Below are 20,644 nucleotides of genomic sequence, written 5' to 3' on the forward strand. Positions count from 1 at the left end.
TTAGCAGTCCTCAGACTACTAAAAATGACACAATTTCAATTTTGTTTTGACTAGTATTTTTGGTTTACCTTTATAATAAAATTCGTTACTTTTCATCATTATTTTTTCACATTTTCTTAGCTCTGCAAGTTTTAAGCCCTTCCATATGAAAAGATGACTTTCATCTTAAATTGGTGAAACTTCTACAAAAATAAGTAATAGAATCAGGGTATATAAAAATAGAAACACAACACCCTTACCAAAATATTTATGATGAAATCTTAGCTATAGTTTGCTACCCATTAATACACTGTCAGCTTTTAAAACATAACCATCATTTTTGCTCTTATATAAGTATTTCAGACTACTTTCTCACAAAGTTTTTTATATTTTCCCACAGCATTCAGTCTGATGTTGCTACTTTCTGTCATTTTTCAAGGTTGCTTAGTGAAGAGAAACGTGTTGAGACAAAAAAAATCCAGAACACTTTTTCAGCTTTTTTCTTCCCTACAATTTAATCCCTGTATATCTTCTTGTCACAACCAATTTGCTCCCCTAAGTCTTTAGAAGTTCAGTATTTTAATCATTCAGAACCAAGCAGTCTTAGACTTATGGGTAAGCATTACCATTGTGAAAATACACAAAAATGGGATATCTTCAAAGTAGCGAAATAAATCAGCCATGGCTCACCTGAAAGCTGATCCAGCTTCCGAAACGAAACTAAATCCATTATAAGAGAACAAATTTAAGTTACAAAGGCATGTTTTCCAGAAATGCAGTGCTGTAACTGATTATTATCAAACTGATTATGAAGAAAAAGAATACTTTCTTCTCCCAGCAGTTTACAAGTCCAAATCCTTTGTGACCTAAATACACACACGAAAATTTCCAGTGTAAGTCACATTAGTGGACCACCACACGAAAGTAAATAGCACTCTGACTATATAAAAAATAAAATAAATAAATCCAAAACCTCTATCTCCCTTAAATCCCCATTTTACTAGATGTGTAAACAAGATGAAGACTATTACCAGGAGAGGAATTTGGATAAAATTAATAAACAGAGTAACAAAAAATTTGATCTTGTAAGTAAAATATGACATTGTCTAGTTAAGTGTGGCTTAAGCTTAGAAGCAAGTTTATTAAACAAATCAGTGCTACATCGACATACTTGCTTTATTACAAAATCCCTGTGGTATTTTACCACAGGCAAAGCTAAGCATTTCCAAGTAGCTGCTTGCCTTACTGCTAGTCTTTATGAACTATTAGTAAAACACCACTTAAGCTCTCTTTTGAGTAATTAAACGTCATGATCTCCACCTACCACAGAACAAAAGCTTAAAGATATGTAAGGTCTCTAAATATTTTCTGCATTTGCTCTCATTTTTTAACCAGAACTTTTAAAACATGAATAAAATGGGAGGCAATATCTCTCTCGGTAATATCGCACAGACGAAGAGAAGTCTAATCCTAGACAAAGAGTCTGTATCCTTAGCCCTGGAAATTTCATCTTCCATTTGGCTTTAGTTTTTTCCTCAATGGAATCCAGATAATCCAGGTCACTCTAATCTTTATCCATGGCCTGTAAGTTACATAAAATCTTTCCAGGAAGGCCTACTGATTCGTTCAAAATTTCCCTAACTCTACCCTGATGACAGGTAAACTCAGAACACTTCCTACTTGTTTGCAACTGCACCTTCTGCAGTAAAGCATTTCACACCTGAGAACTCGCATCTGTTCTAATGATTTCCTGCTTTGCTGACTGTGACAATTTCCAATAACAATTTATCCCCCCAGGCTGAAAGACAACATGAGAATTCCTAAATGATGCAGTTGATCAACTTACTTTACTTGGTGCTAAGAAATAGATTGAAAAATCATTAAGATGTTTGATTCACTGGATTTCTAAAGCAATTCTAAAAAGACCTGCCATTGCCTCCTTTGCAGCAGACATACCCGTGGACGTGAAAGCATTACACAATTACCAAGAGTTTCCTGTTGAGAAGGAGTGAGGTTTTCAACCCACAAGTGAGAATCCACTGGGGACCAGTAACAGTCTCATGAGAGGTAGATTGAACTGATAGGAAGTACAAGCTGGTGCTGTTAGGGCCATCCCTGTCATAGGTCTGGAGCTGACTGATGTCCAAAAAATTATGAAGACTGCCAAGTCACTTGTTAAGAATACTATAATCTTTCATGAATCTAGTAAATGTGTATTCATCTCCACGCTGAAAATGTTCCTGTTTTTTTTTTTTAAACCATCATTAGGAAAACGGCACTCACCCATCCTGAAAGCATCAGCTCACTCTCTGGCCCATGCAGCTCAAATGGGGACTGGTTCTTGGAGTTCTTGGGTGAATCATACCTGGGGCTCAAGGCAGAGGATATGCTGGGAAACTTCACCACTTCAGGTCCCCTGTGTTACCACAATCAACTCATACAACATAGGGAAGGGCCTTGCTATGCCTACTAAGACACAGTTAATGCTGGATTTAAATAAAATGCTATTAAACCCATTTATTTTTAATACTTGAAAAAGACAAAAGACAGAAACATCTACAAAGTTCTTCGGAAAATAAATAAAAGACAAGGTATACCTAATTTACTCACACTAAGGTAAAGATATCTTTGCCTCATTTGATATGACCTGCCATTCTTCCTGGCAAGACAACATTAGGATTTTCCATGTTTGCACACTTTTATGCCAGAGCCTATAACTTTCAGATTGAAAAAATAAAGAAATCTAATTTTGGGAGCTATTTTCATGATTTCTTTGGTGACCCACTGGCACAAATTCTTGCTTTTTAAACTACAGATGGACACAAAATCTGAGTGGTGCTAACATGTAAATATTTTTTAAAAACACAGGACTCTACTGTGTGGTAAGAGACTATAAAAATAGTAACTAACCACTGTGGGGTGCATGTGTTTGGGAAGACCTTTTAATCTAATAAAATGTAATATACTGATGAAGTAAACACTGTCTGTTGAGGTGTGTGTGCACTCAAAATTAATATAAACAAAACAAATCAGTGTATTACTAATGTACTCTTAATTCTAAGAAAAGTAGATGTCACATTACAATGAGGGTAGGAATGTCTTTCCAACTAGCAATGCTCTGCATGATGTGGAAGCCTCTCACTACCAAAGAGATACATGTACTAACAAATTTCAAATAAAAATATAATAGTGCTTGATTAAATACTATTCCAGAAGTTTGCACATATTCAAAAGTAATACATTCTTTTAATAAATAACTTCAAGAAGTTAGCCTTTGCTATGCTTCCCGTCACTGCAGCAAGTCTGATAAATGTCCAAAAATATATGTATGTAGAGATGTAGCTTTCCATGGAAGTCAAGTTTTACCATACATACCAGTGTCATAAAGCACAGACAACGACAGGAAAGCAAAAGCATAATTAAAAATATATTCCATGGAATTTTTTTTTTGTTAGTTTGTTTGATCGGCGTAGCCAACAAAGCTTTTGCCAGCAACCTGACTGGATGACTTGGTTGTGTATTATCACATACTGAAAACAGGTTTTATCCAGTAGAAATGAAGACAGTTGCTCTCTAATTGGAGATGGGTTAAGAGAACTATAATTTAAATACATTTTCCTGTATCACCTGGGTTTAGGATTATTATGATGTTCAAAAGTAATTAGGGAGTTTTTAATTTATAAACTATCTAGGGTCAGTATCACAAAGAGGAAAAAAAGCATAAAAAGAAATGGTTCTACAGTTTCTAATTTTCCTGAAGTATACACCAAAGACATTTAATGTATTTTTAATAACTTTGCATGTTTTATCAACTGCCTTATATTTTCAGAAGTTTTATTGAATTTTATGCTGCTTTAACTAGTCTTTGATTTTAATATAAGACCTCTCAAAATAAAAAAGTAGTCTTTTTTGAAATCATTAATTTTCAACCTTCTTGAATTAATAACGACTTGGAGAGAAAAACTACAAAACAAATTAAGGAAAAAATGGTAACATTTACTTCATATTTTAAAATAACAAACCCAAAGATGTCACTAGAGGAAATTATCAGCATACAACTTCCCCAAAAAATCAGAAGATGGAGAAATATATCACTTTAGATAAACATAGGACAATTGATTTTGATGGGAATTAACTATTCCTAACATGTGGGGGAAAAAAAAAAAAAAAAAAGAAGGAAAAAAGAATACTCTAAAATTGCAGTTAATCATTGGGAATGTAAGAATCTACTTTATGGGGAACTTCACTAGCAATTGTTCTTTTTGTAAACTACACTGGTGTCAGGTTTTTGCTGGCACCAATTTTAAACATTACTAAATGTCTACAGTATTGCTGTCTCAGTTTAGATCCAAGTGAAATTCAGTGTCAACCTGTGAATTCTCGTCTAATAAGTTTCATAATACAAAATTTTATAATTTTCTGGGTTTATTGCTTTCTGGAAAATTAAAGTTACAAAAAATACTTAGCTAACAAAACTACATCATATTCCTAAGAACACAGTTTTGCACAAATGGTTACCTTCCTCTAGCTAAATACCCTCATTCTTCTATGCTACATAACCTTTTCTAAAAGCACAACATGCAGCTGAGGGAAAGACTACTTATTCATGCTTTAATAACAAAACAAAAAGAAAAAAACAACTCCCCAAAAGAAAACTCAACATGGCTAATTGTTTGAGCTCTTGTAAAATACTCAAACGTTACTTGGCAAGTATAGGATGCTCTTTTCTGCCACGTTTGTAAACTAATTTAATATTTCAAGTTATGCAAGTCAAATGCCAGCAATTACATCAGTCTACTGAGATGAACACTGTGAACTTGGCATTTTATTGTGTCAATTAGATTAAATGAATTGTTTCATTTTGGAGGTTCACATCTGATTCAGTAGTCACATTCAGAGAGCAGTCACTGTTTTCAGCAAAGCACAGAGAAAGCAATTAGCAAGTCTGCAATCTTATGACAATTTCAGAAGCAGAAGGTATTAGGAAAGTAAACTACAATTACAAGCGTATAAAAAAGACAAAAAAAGAGTAGTAAAACAAGCTCAGGAGCACAGCAAGCATTATGTCAAAAATTGTCATTATTTGAGTATTCTTTTTTCTTCAAACATCCCTTCATTCTGAATGTCAGTGTTCACTTGCACTGTAATGCAATCAGTAATTTCACTGTTCTGACACAATTTGTTCCACAGCGCTTTCTTAATAATAAAATAACAACCACATGCGATTTGAGGGTTAACATATTTCCAGGCAGCCCTGTGTTGGCTGGAAGCGCCTCGGGTGTTGAGTTACTATCCGTGGTATTCGGCCCGGCTGCCAGCAGCGGCGGCGGCCGCCAGCAGCAGCGCGGCTTTGGAGAGCGCAGGAAAGCGGCGCTACCTGCCAGGAGAGGGCGCGGGGCAGCTCCCGCCTCTCCCGCCCGGCTAAGGACAGAGCCAGCGAGGCGCCACCGAGGCAGCCAGCGAAAGGACGTGCTGGATATGCTCACAGCATTCCCAAACAAGAAGATAGCGACTGACAGATGGGTGCGATCCGCGTAATAACCCCCCCACCCGCTACGTTCCGGTTTGAAATAAGACGCGGAATCAAGAAATAAATAATGAGGACAGAAGAACCCGGAGAGACGCAGTGTGAAGCAGAAGCACGTGAATACACAGACCCTATAGGCACAACCCCTTTGCTTCCAGAGGGCATAACAGTTCAATGATTACACCAAGCAGAAAAAAAGAACTTCTTGTTTCCATTCCTTTTCCCAGTATGCAATGTCTCCAGGAAAATTACTCCTCCTCCAGTCCTTTCTACAAGCTCCATGGAGAGAAACATGAATTAGTTTTTGTCCTTTCCTAGAGATCTTGAAACTTCAGCAAGACAAACCAGTCACCTGATTTTTCCAGGGTGAGGAGTGAAGGTGGAAAGAAGAGATCATAACAAAACATGAAAAAAAGTTTTGCTGTAAGTATATGCAGATTTTCAAATTGGCTGTTAAAACCTCCTCAGCAAAATATTGGTACACAATATATATCGAGGACAAATACGTGACTTGTGTAAAATCACAACATCAGTAGTTCACCTTGTACCCTGGTGAATCCTCTTCCAATTTTGTTGCATCTTATATAGATGCTGTGCCATATCTGATCATTCTTGACACTCTTCTTTATACTTTTACCAGTTTATTTGGTTCATTTTTACATGCACAAATATGATTTATGCAGTATACAGTAAAGTAATTAATTTTAATAGGAAGACTGTTTTCTGTCTGAAGACAAGGAGGAGCAATCTAGCATTTTCCCAGATATCTATGGTAACTCTGATATCCACCTGCTTGTGGTATCAGCAAAAGCAAATTTTTTTCAATCCAGTAATAATGATGAACTAGAAATGTAATTCTCACCACCACCACAACTACTTAGCCTTTATCACCATTGAATTTCATCAGTCATTTCATTGCCCATTCGATCAGTTCTGCAGTATTTTTTAGTTTTAGTAATTGCATCATCACTACCCTGAAACTCTGGAATCATCAAGCTCTGTCACTCATTCACTTTTTCTGAATAGTTTCCAGCACTGATCTGCACAAAACGCCACTGCTAGCTTTCCAACCACTACAAAAGCCAGGCATCTTGTCTTCTCTTTCACTTACTGTATTTAATTCTATGACTAAAAGAAGAAAATTCATATTCATGAACAGCTTTAAAAAAAGAAAAACCAAACTAAAACCACATAAAACCTCTAGAGGCTTTGGTGAAAACTGGACAATATACAGACTCAATCATCAATATCTACTACATATTTAATCCTTCAGAGAACTCCCACTAATTTGCGGCATGACTTTCATCTCCTAATGGTACCAATATTCTACCTCTTACTGTTCATCCATGTGCTCACTAAATCCTCACTTAAATAAAATACAATGCCTGTTCAGCACTGAAGTCATATTCACATTAGCATTACGTTCCCAGACAGACTTCATCTTTTTTTTTTTTTAAGCATGAGGTAGCCATGGGAGAAATAAGATTTTACACACAAAAGCATCAGTTGGAAAAAGGAGTCATAGCAGCTGCAGTTGCTATTCTGAATTAATTTCCAAGTGACTATACTTACAGTAATCTCAAATTTCCTCCCCCCTCCCACCACAAACCCTTCAATTAGAAGAAATAGGAATAAAACCATTACCACAATATTAAAGAAGAATTTCTATTTGTGAAGAACAAAATATCTAATTTCTATGGAAAATTTCATCAGAAGAAAGAGGACAAAAAAGGACAGCTGATTAAGGATTTAGATACTTAAATATTGATCCACCATACTATGCAGATTCACTATTTACTGCATATTATTCTTTGCTTCTCAAGAATAAATTAAATACAAAGACCAGCTAGTATGCAGCAAGAAATTATTTAGAATTATTGTCTCAGAGATCTCATGAGAATCATCTCATCTTGATGACTACTGTACCTCAGCATAGGATGATCAAAATACAAAGGAAAGCTATGTAGTACTTACAGAAATGTTCTTTTTTCAGGTTCTCATGAATTACAGAGACAGTTAAGAAAACGCCCAAGTTGGTTCAGTAAAGAGAAGTGCATGTTGGGATCATGAAGGAAGTCAACAACAAAAAAAGTATCTATTTTGAATACACATAAATATTTTCAAAATAAGTGCAGAAACAAGCTGACAATTCTGTCATTATTTTGATTAATACTAAGTGGTTTGTTTGGCTGACACTGGTAAATTTTCACATAACGGCATGAGATGTGTTAGGGTTTTTTTTATATTATTGCAAAAGTTGCCCCTTTATTTAAATAAACAATGAAAATACATAGAATTCAGAAAGGAGACAAAGTCTCATCTCCAAGCCCTATTTTTTAAATAGTGAAAATGGTTTATTCTGCATCCTTACAAAAAATAAGACAGTAAAATCCTTGTGCAAGACATGATTAGAAAAAGCTTCGCCTGAAAGCCATACTTCCAAGTCAGCTGACAACCTGCACGTAGAACATACTTTAATATTTTCCTTAAGTTGTCTCAAATCCAACAAAAAGCTGCCTTTGTGATCTGTTTTGACTTTGTACCTAGTAATCAAATGCATAAGAAAAAAACCATGATAGATGCTTCTATTTAAGCATCTTGTCAACAAGAAGGTTTTCAAAATGAAGCTGATGATACTTTTACTGACTTTCATTCTTAAGAAATGCAGCCCATTTCTTAATGTAATCCAGGACAGTATTTCGGTATATCAAAAAACCTCAAAAAACTTCTGCTATCATAATGTAATAAAACAGTAAGAATGTCTGCCAGCTATTTTCTTCTTCATATTAAAACTGTGCAGTACAAGATCCCACACTAATTTTTCTTCCTGTCTTTCTTACAATTCTAAGTATCCTTTTATACTCATTATGTAGGAGAGAAAAAAAAATCTACAGCTTTCTTATGCTCATTCAACATATTTTGACCCTACAGGAGAAATGACCAAGACACTGGCTTAGGAAAACAGTTAATATTAAGTTTGGAGTTTCTCATTTTAGTATAAATATGACTGGAAGCAATATATCAGAGAAAAGAGTATGGAATGCTATGAAGAACAGAACTCAGCCAGTGATTATACCAACCTGCCTTCTTACTACTTTGATAATCAAAAAAGGCTATAGGTAGGAATATTCAAGTAAAGTGGGTACACTGAGGAGATATGTTTATGTTGGTTCCTGATGAGGCATTCCTTCCTCATTCTTATTCATCTATCAAAAAAAACATTAAATAGCTCCCCTTTCTCAACGTCTCTACACTGAGCTGTGGAGTCTTATTTTCCATTAGCCTTACTTCTGCTGTGTTCCTACAGAATCCATTCCTGCAGAGCTTTACATTCCTCACTACCTGAAAATCCATCAGAGTTTTGCATTTACTAATGTCATCTCTGTGCATTCAGGCACAGTGTCTTCTGCATTCCTCGCAGGCTCTCTGTTCTTGCTTCCACCTTTGGTGGACTTCCAGTATGTTTGGGCCCAGGAACATACAGTTTACCCACACCACCTTCTTCTCCTTTACATCCAGTGGTCTTTACATTGTGTTCCCTACTTGGGAGAGCTTTTACTTCAACCTTGACATACTTTTAGACAGCCATTGAATTAATACGCAGTTTGTTTAACAAAAATAATAGTCCCTACTAAGGCATACATTTTCCAGAATAGCCAGGAACTGCCAACAGCAAAGAATTTGCTGTTGAGAGCAGCAAACTTTTGTGTTTCCTAATAGCGCCTGACTAATGCACACGTGGATGCATCTGCCACTCAAATCCCTATGCTTCCTGCATTACTGCAGAGGAATTCATCATGCATGGATAAAAAGTCAGACATGCATCAGAGCAAGGACCTGGACTGCTCCACTGAAGGAGGGTTGCATTACTTTAGGTTCTATTTCTTACTCCTTCCCTGAAAGGGTCTACAAGTAGCATCTGGTCCACACCATTGCAAAAGCTGAAACAACCATGACTCTGCCTTTCATTGAGAAGATTAAGGACTACACTGACTACACTGAAGTTTAAAGCACCTCCCATTACTCTTACAAAAACTTTTAAAGGTTAAGGATTCCAGAACATTAGGATGAATGTTTGCTATCTATTTAAAAGAAAGCAAGACTGTTGGAAAAAACATTCCAGGAGAATGAAAAAGCAAAAAAAGTGCATTTGTTTCCACTCTGACTTAGGACAATTGTATAGTGAGATGTGAACTGAAAGCCGGGTTACAAAAGATGATACCATTAACCAAGAAAGAAAACACTATTGCTAGAAGAAAATGATGAAGGTTTACAAAAAAGCCTGGTATTTCAGGATGTAAAAATTCCATGCAAAAAGGCCATACTACAAGAAAAACTTAGGAAGTTCCTTAGGCTGACCTACTACAAAAATCATCAGTTACCCAGCCCTGTTCTCAACCTTGCCATTATTACCTTCAGGAAACTGAATGACTGTTGTTCCAATGAGGAAACATCCTTCAAACTGAGGTTCTACTTTTATAAAATAATTTGGCTTTCAAAATCTTAATAATGGAGTTCATATTTAAGTCTACTTCTGTTAACATCTTCAGAGAGTATAAAACTAAGAGAAAATAATGTAAAGCATAATTTTTTCCTGTATTTCTTGTACTAAATTCATTATTCTGTGATAAATACTGGTTTAAGCGTACTAAAAACTCCACATTGTATTAACGAATCTGTTACTCCAGCAAAAATTTTCAGGACAGAGAAATCATCTCTCCAAGACACTTGAAAATGGCTGAGACCAACTGACAAATGGAAGGCATTTTTCTTTCAAGCATTGCAAATTGCCTTTTGTCCTTATTTTCTTAATGGGCACCCCCCAAACATTATATAGGAACATCTTCCATAATACCAAGGTCTTTACTGTGAGATAAAGGCAAAAGCACTCCTAGACACATGGTAAAGAAAAGATAATTTATATTAAGATCTTACTTCAGCCAAGAAATTCCAACAACTCAAGGTAAGACATTGCTAAGAAATCACTAGACAGTCTGTTATTTTTGTGTCAAGAAACTTTCAAGGAAGTAATAGCCTCTTAAATATGCAAAGTAGTACTCTTCCATGGATAATTAATCCATTTTGATAGTATCATCAAGCCTGACAAACAAGTTGAGAAATACCTGTAAGTATACACAATTTTATATTTCATAGAAGTAGTATCATACTAGAGGACTAGAAAGGATCATACCATTCTTTTTCCCCATCTTTTGTGAATTGAACAAATATTTTTTACAGTTTTGGAAAAATGAAAACTGAAGAACTCAAAAACTAGTATATTATTCCAATAGCTTTGAGAACTCCTGCAAACAATTAACCCAGTTCCCACATCCATGTAGCTGGAACTTTCACCTGCTCTCATTTCTCACAATGTTTACTTCTGATTGTTGTTCTTAAGACACTTTTAATTGTATTTGCCAGTTAAGTTTTTTTCTTATTCTTCAGTTCTAACAATGAAAGTATAGAGAATAAAAAAATTAAATGCTCTTCTAACAGTACGATAATATATACTATTTGTAAATACAGGTAATAAAAGGTTTTTCAACACAGCCCAGAACCAACACTTCAGATAGTTTCAATATATATGCAGACCTGTGCATATGTGACTGTATAGAGCATATTAAAAAAATACATGGACATTCCATTAAACCTAAAAGTTAAAGCATCTTATACTATCTCACTCCTAGGAAACAGTGATATTATGTCAGCACTGTCTGTTCAGAATTTACTCAAGGACAGGACAATAGCATCCCTGACAGTTAGTGATACAACTGCTAGTGACAGCAAGCATTTTGTCCGTCTTGTTGTATCAGACTGCAGTTAGTAAAGATACAAACTATAAAGAAAAGTTAAAATCTTGTAACTGAAAGTTCAAATTTGTTTCGTTCACAGAAGTCCTGCTCAGCCGCAGGCTCAAAAAGTTTGTGAGTTTACAGGCAGCTGAACTGAGAAACGTAATAAAGCAAAGAATTTTCCTTGGTTAAGATTTCAAACCATTAGATTTTTTTTCTGAAATGTAAGCCATTGCATTAAAAACTTCAGAAAAACAGACAACTGTGTCAATGTTGCAGAATTTAAGTCTTTCTCCTGAGACTGAAACAAACAACCTGTAAAATGGAATTCCCCAATAATGCCTTCTGAGGTCATCAGAATACATTATGTCCTTCCAAAGATTTTGTTGCCAACAGTCATCAGGCAGCCTTTTTTTCCTACTGGATATATGATAAGGAGAAAGGACATGTGGGTCTGTTCTTGACAACAGAAGAAAAAGGACTGATGTTTTAAAAAGACGTGTCTTTGGGCATCGGTTTAACACAATGGCTTTTAGTGGAGGTGGGGGAAGCCATGGAAGTTACTTTTGAGAAAAGCTCCTTGAAGGTTCTATACTATCCGGCAGAGTCAATCCCTGAAGGCTCTGACAACAGACATGCTGCTGACTCAATCAGAGAAGTTGGTAATGTCTCTGCAATGACATACTTAAAAAGTAAAATAACTGCTTGCAGTCCTTCCTCTTCTTCCGCAAGCAGCTTCCAGGGCCACACAGCCAGGTCATGTGGCTCACCATCTCAACACAGCTTGCAGCAAGTGAACTTTACTTGCTTAGCTGCTTTTAGCCAGTCGTGCTGCAGGCAGTGTCAGCAGTGCCTTCTCCTTTTTGGTGCCCCATAGGAAGAGAGGCATGGAATGGTGCTGGCACTGTGGCAGCCAGTGTCACTCATGCAATGCCAGCAGGGGACACCAACAGCAAGTGGCATAATGAGCAATTCCCAATATTGAGCCTGTATGAGATCAACCTTTCAGTGCTGCAAAACCCTGAATGAACTTTTCAATTGATAGAACTTGAGAACAAATAAACCTACGACAACAATTTTCTCCTAAGTCAGAGGAAAGGAAGAAGCGAGGACACATGAGGAAAACAACATGGCGACACTAAGGTCATTGAAAGGAGGGAGAGAGATGTGGTCCATATATCAAAGCTGAAATTCTTCTACAAGCTCTGGTGAGGACTATAATAAAACAGTTTCCCTGTAATTCATAAGGGGAATGGGGGGATCCAGAGATCAACTCACAGCCCATGAGGTGCTCATGAAGGAGCAGATGATGAAAAGGATGCTGAAAAACTGTAATCTAGTAGGAAAACCAGAGAGAGCAGACCCTTGCTTCCAGAGAACCCTTGCTTCCAAACTAGAGCAGCTTATCCTTAAGACTACATACACCCCATGAACTAAAATGAGCCATGCCACGTAGTTTGGGAAGACTATTTTGCCTTGGGGAGGGACTCATGTTACATCAGGCTGGGTGGGACTGCTACTTGTGAAAATTAGAACCAAGCTGGAAAAGTTCTCAGAGAACTGTCTCCTGTGGGAAGGAGCCCATGGCATAGCAGAAGAGACTCCTCTCCGTAAGTGAACTGAAGAAAGATTTCAGGTGAAAAATTGACAGAAACTCTCACACACTGTCTCCCACCTGCCCTGTCACTGGGAAAGAAGGAGAGGATGGAGGGAAGAAAAAGGTGTTCCAAAGGTTGATTTTAGTTCTTATTATACTCTTTTAATTCTTCCAATAATTTTTTCTTTATACCTTTTAAGTTTTGAACCCATTTTGCCCTTCGAGTGTATTTGCCTAATGCTTATCTCAGTTCATGAGCCCTTCAGCTTTTCTTTCCCCCTCCTTTCTCAACTATAGCAGAGGATTATGAGTGAATAGTTTTCCTCGTGGGTGCCTGGTACTTACCCAGTGTCAAACCACGACACTTTGGCAATGGCAAAGAACTTGGAAAAAAATTTGTACTATTTTCTTTAACCTACAGAAGGCCTTCATGCCTCCAACCAATAAAGCACTTCCAGAAATTCTAAGCACCTCAATAAATCTTTTATCCTGAAAATACACACACTATGGGAGTCTGGTGCAACATCCATTTTCTGGCTCCAGGCAACTTTGGCTGCTGTAATTATTTTGTTGGATTTTTTGTCTTTTTCACTGAACTGCTCTTTGCAGTTTGCAGCTCCTCAAGACTAATCATTCAGTAAGAGAATAAACATTTTTTCTTACATGATACATGTGAGAAGTTCATGGACAATTTATTGGTGTTAACAAACATGAAAAAATTTGATATCCTGCACATAGTTCATCAATTTTGAAAGGATTTTGCATTTCCTCTGGCATAAGTTTGAGATCCACACACCAGAACTCCTAAAATAATCTAGAATATCTCAAACCTTAGTTATCTGAATTGCAACTATATAGATCACTTTCTATTTCTATTGTGTCCAACCTTACCTTAAAATTAACAAATTTATAATTTGTTATGTAAAGGTGCTTTTTATGAATCTTATGATCAATAACTTAGGAGAAAAGGTTGCTGGGAGGGAGGTTTCATAAAATATAAAATCTTCCACTCATCTGAAAGAACATCACAAGTTTGTGCGAAAGCTGTCTTTTTTACTTTTTCCATGATGAATAAGGAGTATTTCTATGCTAACTCTAAAAATCCCTGTTTGTCTAGAAATCAACAGCGGTTGAAAAAATACGTAAACAACTAGTGCCTTTTAGGTTGTCATTCATAAGAAACAGGAGCTTTTCTTTCATGTAAGAAACAAATACACTGTAGAGCTAGTAAATATCGACTTCTGCATTTTTGAAGTCTAAAATTATACAAGTAACCCAATCTTTTTCTGATTAAACATTAATATAACTGTGCATTGTTTTAAACAATAAAGTCGACTTACAACACTTAAAATTTTAGATAGCCAAGTGCTTTTTTTAGCTATCTACCCAAGAAATGTGAGAGTTTTTCCTTCTCAGCTGCTTACTTTGAGGACTCCTTCCTTTCTATAAACTATTTCAGAGCAAAATTTGCTTTCAGCTCTCTAGATTACAAATCTATCCTCCCCTGACAATCACTCTTAAAGCTACCACTTACAAGCCCTGTACATATTCATGCTAACTGAAGCAACACTTGAATTTACTTGGCCAATACAGTCCTGACTGCAGGCAGGCTTTAGGATGTCTGCATGAGTCAATTCTGGAAGGAAAGGCACAACGCAGACAGAACAGAGATGCATGCAGAACAAATCCTGCAGTGGAACTCTCTCAAGAACACTCACAAAAGCCCCATAAAACATAGTTTTCTGAGCTCAGTGCTCCAGCACACCTGATCACTAGATCATTCTCTTAGAAACTAAGAAACGCATACTTGGCATTAAAAAACTTAAAAAATTAGAATAGAAAAAAGGAGAAAGAGAAAAAGGAAGAAATACAAGATCGAGTTTAACACTGATGGCAGGTCAGTAATGCAGAGTGCCTCAGTGCTAATGCCATGGTGTTTGAGCAGTGCTGCCCGTTTTCTTTTCCCCTTTACTTATTTATGAAGACTCTCACTGAAAGTATTAAGCGAAAAATCCCTATGAAGAACCTGACCAATCTGGCACAAAGCACATCTCCATTGGTCAATGGAGCCTTTCTTGTTATTAGATTTTTTTGAAGACTAAGATCTCTGCAAAGTTGAGAAAAAAAAGGAAGAAATATTAAAAACAAACAATCTCCCAGAACAGCGCACAATAAAAAGAGTTATACAATCACTACAGTTATCAACTACACTTATCGAAGAAACAATCAAAACAGCCATATTGTGAGAAAACATTTGTCACAACCTATATATGACTCTTGTGTTCAAGCCCTATGATTGGAATTCATAACTAATTTCACCATATATAATTTTATTAGTATCAAGTAAAATCGAGAAATTTGCACAATCATTATTAAGTTATAAATTCTGAAGCATTTTCTTGACATCATAACATATATATAAGATACAAACACTGTATCAATTAACAGCAAGTCTGAAAATTAAAAAAAGATCTGACTCAAATGTAACCAGTCCCTTGCAGCTACAATTTGAAGCTGTTGCAGTACCAAAGACAAATGGCATGGTATTTAGAGCCTGCAAGACAATGAGGATACTGTACTATTAGACACACAAAATGCCTCCCCACACTCCCGAGCAGCACAAGAACTTTAAATTCTATGCTTTAACTGCTACAGTAAAAACTCTGAACACTACACACTGCTAAACAAATTCATGTTTAGCCTGGGAAGCTTAAGACTCAAATTGTTTAACACCTTGACAAACGCAAATACTCATCATTTGCTCATTATATAAATATTCAAGCTTACTCTGAAAATACTTAAAAGTTTCAGTAATGCAGCCACAGAAAACAGACAACACTTTTAGCTACTAAAATAATTGTCTCTAATATTTAATTATTGAAACATGGCATTACCTTCATGGCATGGATTTCTTCTATTAATCTCTCAACTCGTTTTTGGTTCTTTAATTTCAAGTCTTCTGAACCCCTGCAAGTAAAGTCTATCTTTATTAAGATAATCTCAGCTTAATTACTTTATTTCCTCTCTGGCAATACTAAGTAGTAGAATTAAAAAAATCAGGAGATGGTGCACAAACAGAATCCCTTACTGGCAAATAAACATTTTAGCAAACACCTGAACATAGCCTAATGCTTTTACTGTACTGAACAGCAGAGGAAACACTGAGGATTTAGCAGAACAATGTGAAAAACAATTGTTACTGTATTAGAAAATACTGAACTACAATTCATATAAAGAATAGGTGGCACCAATGTCTCAAATATAATTATATTTTAAGATCTGTAATATTCAAATATGGAAGTTCATTGGGTTTCCTTCTTATTTTGGACACCTTGCTAAAATTGTGAGAGTATGCTAAATTTACACTATGAACACAGTAACAGATGTATCTCACACGATCTCTAAGATGGTGTGAGATACATCTGTTAAATTGCTAATGCTAAGTTATTTCAGGCCAGTAATCTTTGAAAATTTAATCTACAAAATATTGTTTAAACTGTTCATAAAATAATAAAGTAACAGTAATTACTAAAAATCAAGTATGATCTGTATATCTATGCAAACCAAGTATTTTTTGCTCCACAATACTGAAGACAACTACAGTAAGAAAACTTGGTGCAACTTAAATTCAACAGCAGGATAAACTAAAAGATGAAATCTGACACTTTCTGTAAAAGGTTCTGTAACTGACTCAGATTACCTTCCAATACACTAAATCCCATTAAAAAATCATCCCATATCTGCTTTATTTAAATCCTATCAGTTAGTATTTTTAGTCTAAAAATGATGTAAAAATAAGACAAATAGAATTAATGTGTTTTAGTGCCTTAAGTTTTAAGAGTAGTGCGTTTTTCTCCCATTTTTTGTGAAAACAATTAAAATACTGCCTTATTTATAAGCCACAAAACCTCATTATTATTTAAAACTGACTTTTTCGATTTTAACTTCCCGATGTGTCTGGTTAGTCTGCGAATAGTGAGGACTCTGGCCTTCTTCACATCTTTTCTCATCTTCACAACCTGTGAGAAGTATGGAAGACATTATAAAGTGCTTTACTTGATTATGTTCCATATACAATACATTCATTACACTGAGTTAAATTTTAGAAATTAGTTCAACAAAGAGAACTATTTTGAAAAGAGAGTGCATTTCTCTGCTAACCAAATCCCATTTCAAATGAATTCAGATTTCCATTAAAATCACTAGGTCAGTTGGTTTTGTCCCAAAACCCTCCTTTACTTTACCTTTTTAGTTCTTACGATGCAAGTGACTAATGCTGCCCCCCATACAATTCCCCTCCCTTGCTTCTCAGAGGAGCACTGCTTCACATGTTCCTTTGCTTGCCTGGCAGAGGCAAGGCTGACAATCAGCACATGCTCCTCTCTAGAAATTGTTTTGCTCTGTTCCAGCCTTCAGTTAAGCCACTGCTGAATACCATTAAGGGCTTAAGAACTTGATTGAATTTGATCTTGATTAGCTCTTGTAGGCCCTGGAAACATGCTGTGGATGCATTAATATTTCTATTAAAAAATACCTGACAAAATATTTTTGAGAGAATACAAAATATTTTTGTAGCCTGAGCTACAAATGTAATCAGTTACACAAAGTATGTGTTCTACATTAGGTTGTGGGATTTTTTTAGTATCATCTTTATGATAGTTTAGGGTGTTTATTTACCAGCCAGACTTCCCATCACGGGTATGAAGTACTGCTCTGTGAGCTTTGAAGATATTTATCTTTTCTTTTTTTTTTGTTCAAGCTTGGTGTAGGTTTATAGTACTAATATTCCTCACCGACCTGAGTAGGTGATGCAGTCATCATCACTCTGTCAATTTGATGTTATCTCTGAGAAATCAGAATAGAAATCTGATGTAAAGAACTTTATTGAGAAAGAGGTGCCAACTTAATTTTGAAACTTACCCCACATGATAAATTTAAGATAAATTTGGCTTTTGTCAGGAAGACTGATTCTTTTGTTTGTTTTAGTATTTGGTATTAATTCTAAGTTTAATTGTTAGATATAAAATCATAATAGACATAGTAAGATATATATGAATAACTAAGAGGGAAGTTCAGCTGTAAAAAAAAGGGTCACTGTTCACTCCCTGTATCTCTCAAATGTTCATCATTAGACAGCACGTGGGCTTAAGGTTTTCCATTATGAAATTTAATTGCAACAGATTGGAAAGATTTCTTTGTTCATCCTATCTGTCTAACAGGTAGCAGAATTCTCTTACTAAATAAGAGGGATGAGAATTAAGACCAAAATATCATTGCCAAATTTTCTTTAAAACTGCCTGCATTAAATTTTGGAACAGACTACTGGGTAGGATGGCAATTGAGATAGACTATAGTGAGTTAGAAATCACTTGGATTTTTGTTTTCAGCAAAAACTAATTCAAATACATAAAAAGAATTTAATATCTAAAATTCTGTTCCATCATAAACAATGTTAATTTTGAGAGTCTTTCCTTGACACTTTGTGATATTTTGTAATGAAAGTGCTTTAATGTATTATGCACCAATGGATTTAAGGTATACTACTGGTGTTCCAGTGGGACAAAAATAAGCAAAGTGAAGATAAAAGGTGAGACTTTTCAAATTTCTAGCTTAGTCTAGCTCTAAGAATGGTGTTAAAGTATGGCTAGTTAGGAATGTCGTGTCTTCTGTTTAGACCTCAGATGCATTTTTAGACTGTTGGTTGTTCTTCCTCTTATGTTTATGGAAGCAGTTAAGTGGTCTCCTGTTCCAAAAATTGTTGTAGCAAAGGTCAGCACATACCTTAGTTACCCTAGTAAAAGTAACTGTACACACAGGTCTACCTACAAAATCATTTCTACTGCAGTTAACAGCAGAAACCCCATGGCAAAAAGCACAAAGTGTCAAGTTTCTGCTACACAGCAGCACCGCTCAAGTCTTAAACATGCTAAGGAAGAAACCCACAATATCACCATCTGCCATTAAGGCATGCAGATATTTATTTTTCATAAGATACTGAATGAGATTATCATAGGTCCGTATAGTACATCTTCTTCTAAAAGGAAGAAAGAAAATAATGCAGTTTCTGGCTGAACACCTCTTTGATACTACGTACATTCAATTAATTTGGAATGTCAGATGCAAACTGCGTATGTCTTCTTAGAAAGTCTGAGGAGGTGATGTTGTTTTGAGTTTGTGTTGTTTTATTGTCTATTTTTTTTAGTAACAGCTAAAAACATCCACAAGCTAGAAACATACTGGAATTTATGTAACTCATACTTTACATATTAGTTACTGTGTATGCAAACACAAAGTATATTTAACTTTCTCTCAAAAATATTTTGTCAGGTATTTTTTAATAGAAATATTAATGCATACACAGCATGTTTCCAGGGCCTACAAGAGCCAAACTTCAGCCTCCTCTGCTGCCAGCCAATGAAAGCTGTATAGACATGACAGCAGGAATGAGGGAAGGTATTCACTCTTTGGCAGACTAGGAATATCAATTCAGTCACTTCTTTCACACGGGACAGCATGCATCAACTCTCTTCTTGGAAGTACTCATAATGTTCTCAAGAAAGCAGTCAGCTCTTTGGAAAAAAAATCAAAAAAGTTAAGCATCAGATTTTCAGTGTCCCTCAAACGATGGGGCTCAGACCACCAGGGTAGGCCCAGATATTGCAAAGTGAGAGAGGCAGCTTTGCCATCAGTAGGGAAAAAAAGTCAACTACACCAAACCAACAACACCACCACACAAAAAAACCTCCAACCAACCAAAACAAAAACCCCAAACAACTCCCCAAAAACCCCAAAACAAAACAAAAACACAACAAAAGAACTACCCACCAAGAACAGTCATGACTTTCAAAAAGTAATAACAAATATTTATTCATAATAAGGTATTTTTATAAATAGTTCAAGGAAAGACTGTAAGAAAAAGCAGAATCTATGCACTGAAACATAAAAAGGGTACACTGAAACATAAAAAAAGTTACAGTCTAAGTCAGGATCAGACTTTATGCTTTAAGACTAGGCAATTTTTAATCTACTCAGCAGTCACAGTAAGCACAAAAGAATAATTATAAACAAGCAAAACATAAACTAAAACATTTCTTCCGTCAACAGGATCTAGGATTCCTGGAAATTAAGGAAATCTGCAATTGTATGTGGAAATAACCACTTCAAGGATTTCTTTGAACAAAGAACAAGAGATGCTTTCCTTTTTTGAAGACATTTTTTTATTTTGTTGGGAAATACTACGTATGAGACAGTTAAGCCATTCCTACTCATTAATGCTACCAAATGTTTGTGTTCACAAATTATTAATTATAGATAATATCAAAGAAAGATTAGACTACGTATCATTTATTAAATACAAAGGAAATCATAAAAGAAATGAACTAATTTTTGAAAACAAGCCTAGGTAGTAATGTATGCTAGCATGAATGCACATAAGCATATTTCAAAAGCTATGGTTATGACTCTGTGCCTTTTCACCAAGTAATGTATTTATATCACTACTGATGCTAAACAAAGATGAAATCCAGAAAATTCCAAGGCTGATGATATTCCACAAAGAGAGACATCCACCAACCCACAATTTGTCACCTGCAATAACCACTGCCACAAACCATTTCCAGCCATAGGCAGAAATGGTAGTTGCTGCTGCCCTTTCAAGAAAGGGCAAACAAAGAGCACAGCAGGGGATCAGCAGATGACAAGCCAGACAAGAACTAGAAACTCTCAGGCAACTCACCCTTTCCAGGGAGT

At 35.7% G+C, this 20,644-nt stretch overlaps 1 protein-coding gene across 1 annotated transcript in view; it reads right to left on the reverse strand.

The window, feature by feature from the left end:
• The window catches only part of SRFBP1 (serum response factor binding protein 1), a 68,925-nt gene that overhangs the window by 28,472 nt on the left and 19,809 nt on the right, over positions 1-20,644 (reverse strand). Inside the window, exons 2-3 of the mRNA XM_066340021.1 lie at positions 16,826-16,914; positions 15,790-15,862 (exon numbers count right to left, since the gene is read on the reverse strand). Of these exons, the coding sequence (XP_066196118.1) occupies positions 15,790-15,862; positions 16,826-16,914 (162 nt within the window). The remainder of the gene's footprint in view (positions 1-15,789; positions 15,863-16,825; positions 16,915-20,644) is intronic.

The sequence above is a fragment of the Sylvia atricapilla genome, chromosome Z (assembly GCF_009819655.1).
Source record: "Sylvia atricapilla isolate bSylAtr1 chromosome Z, bSylAtr1.pri, whole genome shotgun sequence".
Taxonomy (NCBI): Eukaryota; Metazoa; Chordata; class Aves; order Passeriformes; family Sylviidae; genus Sylvia; species Sylvia atricapilla.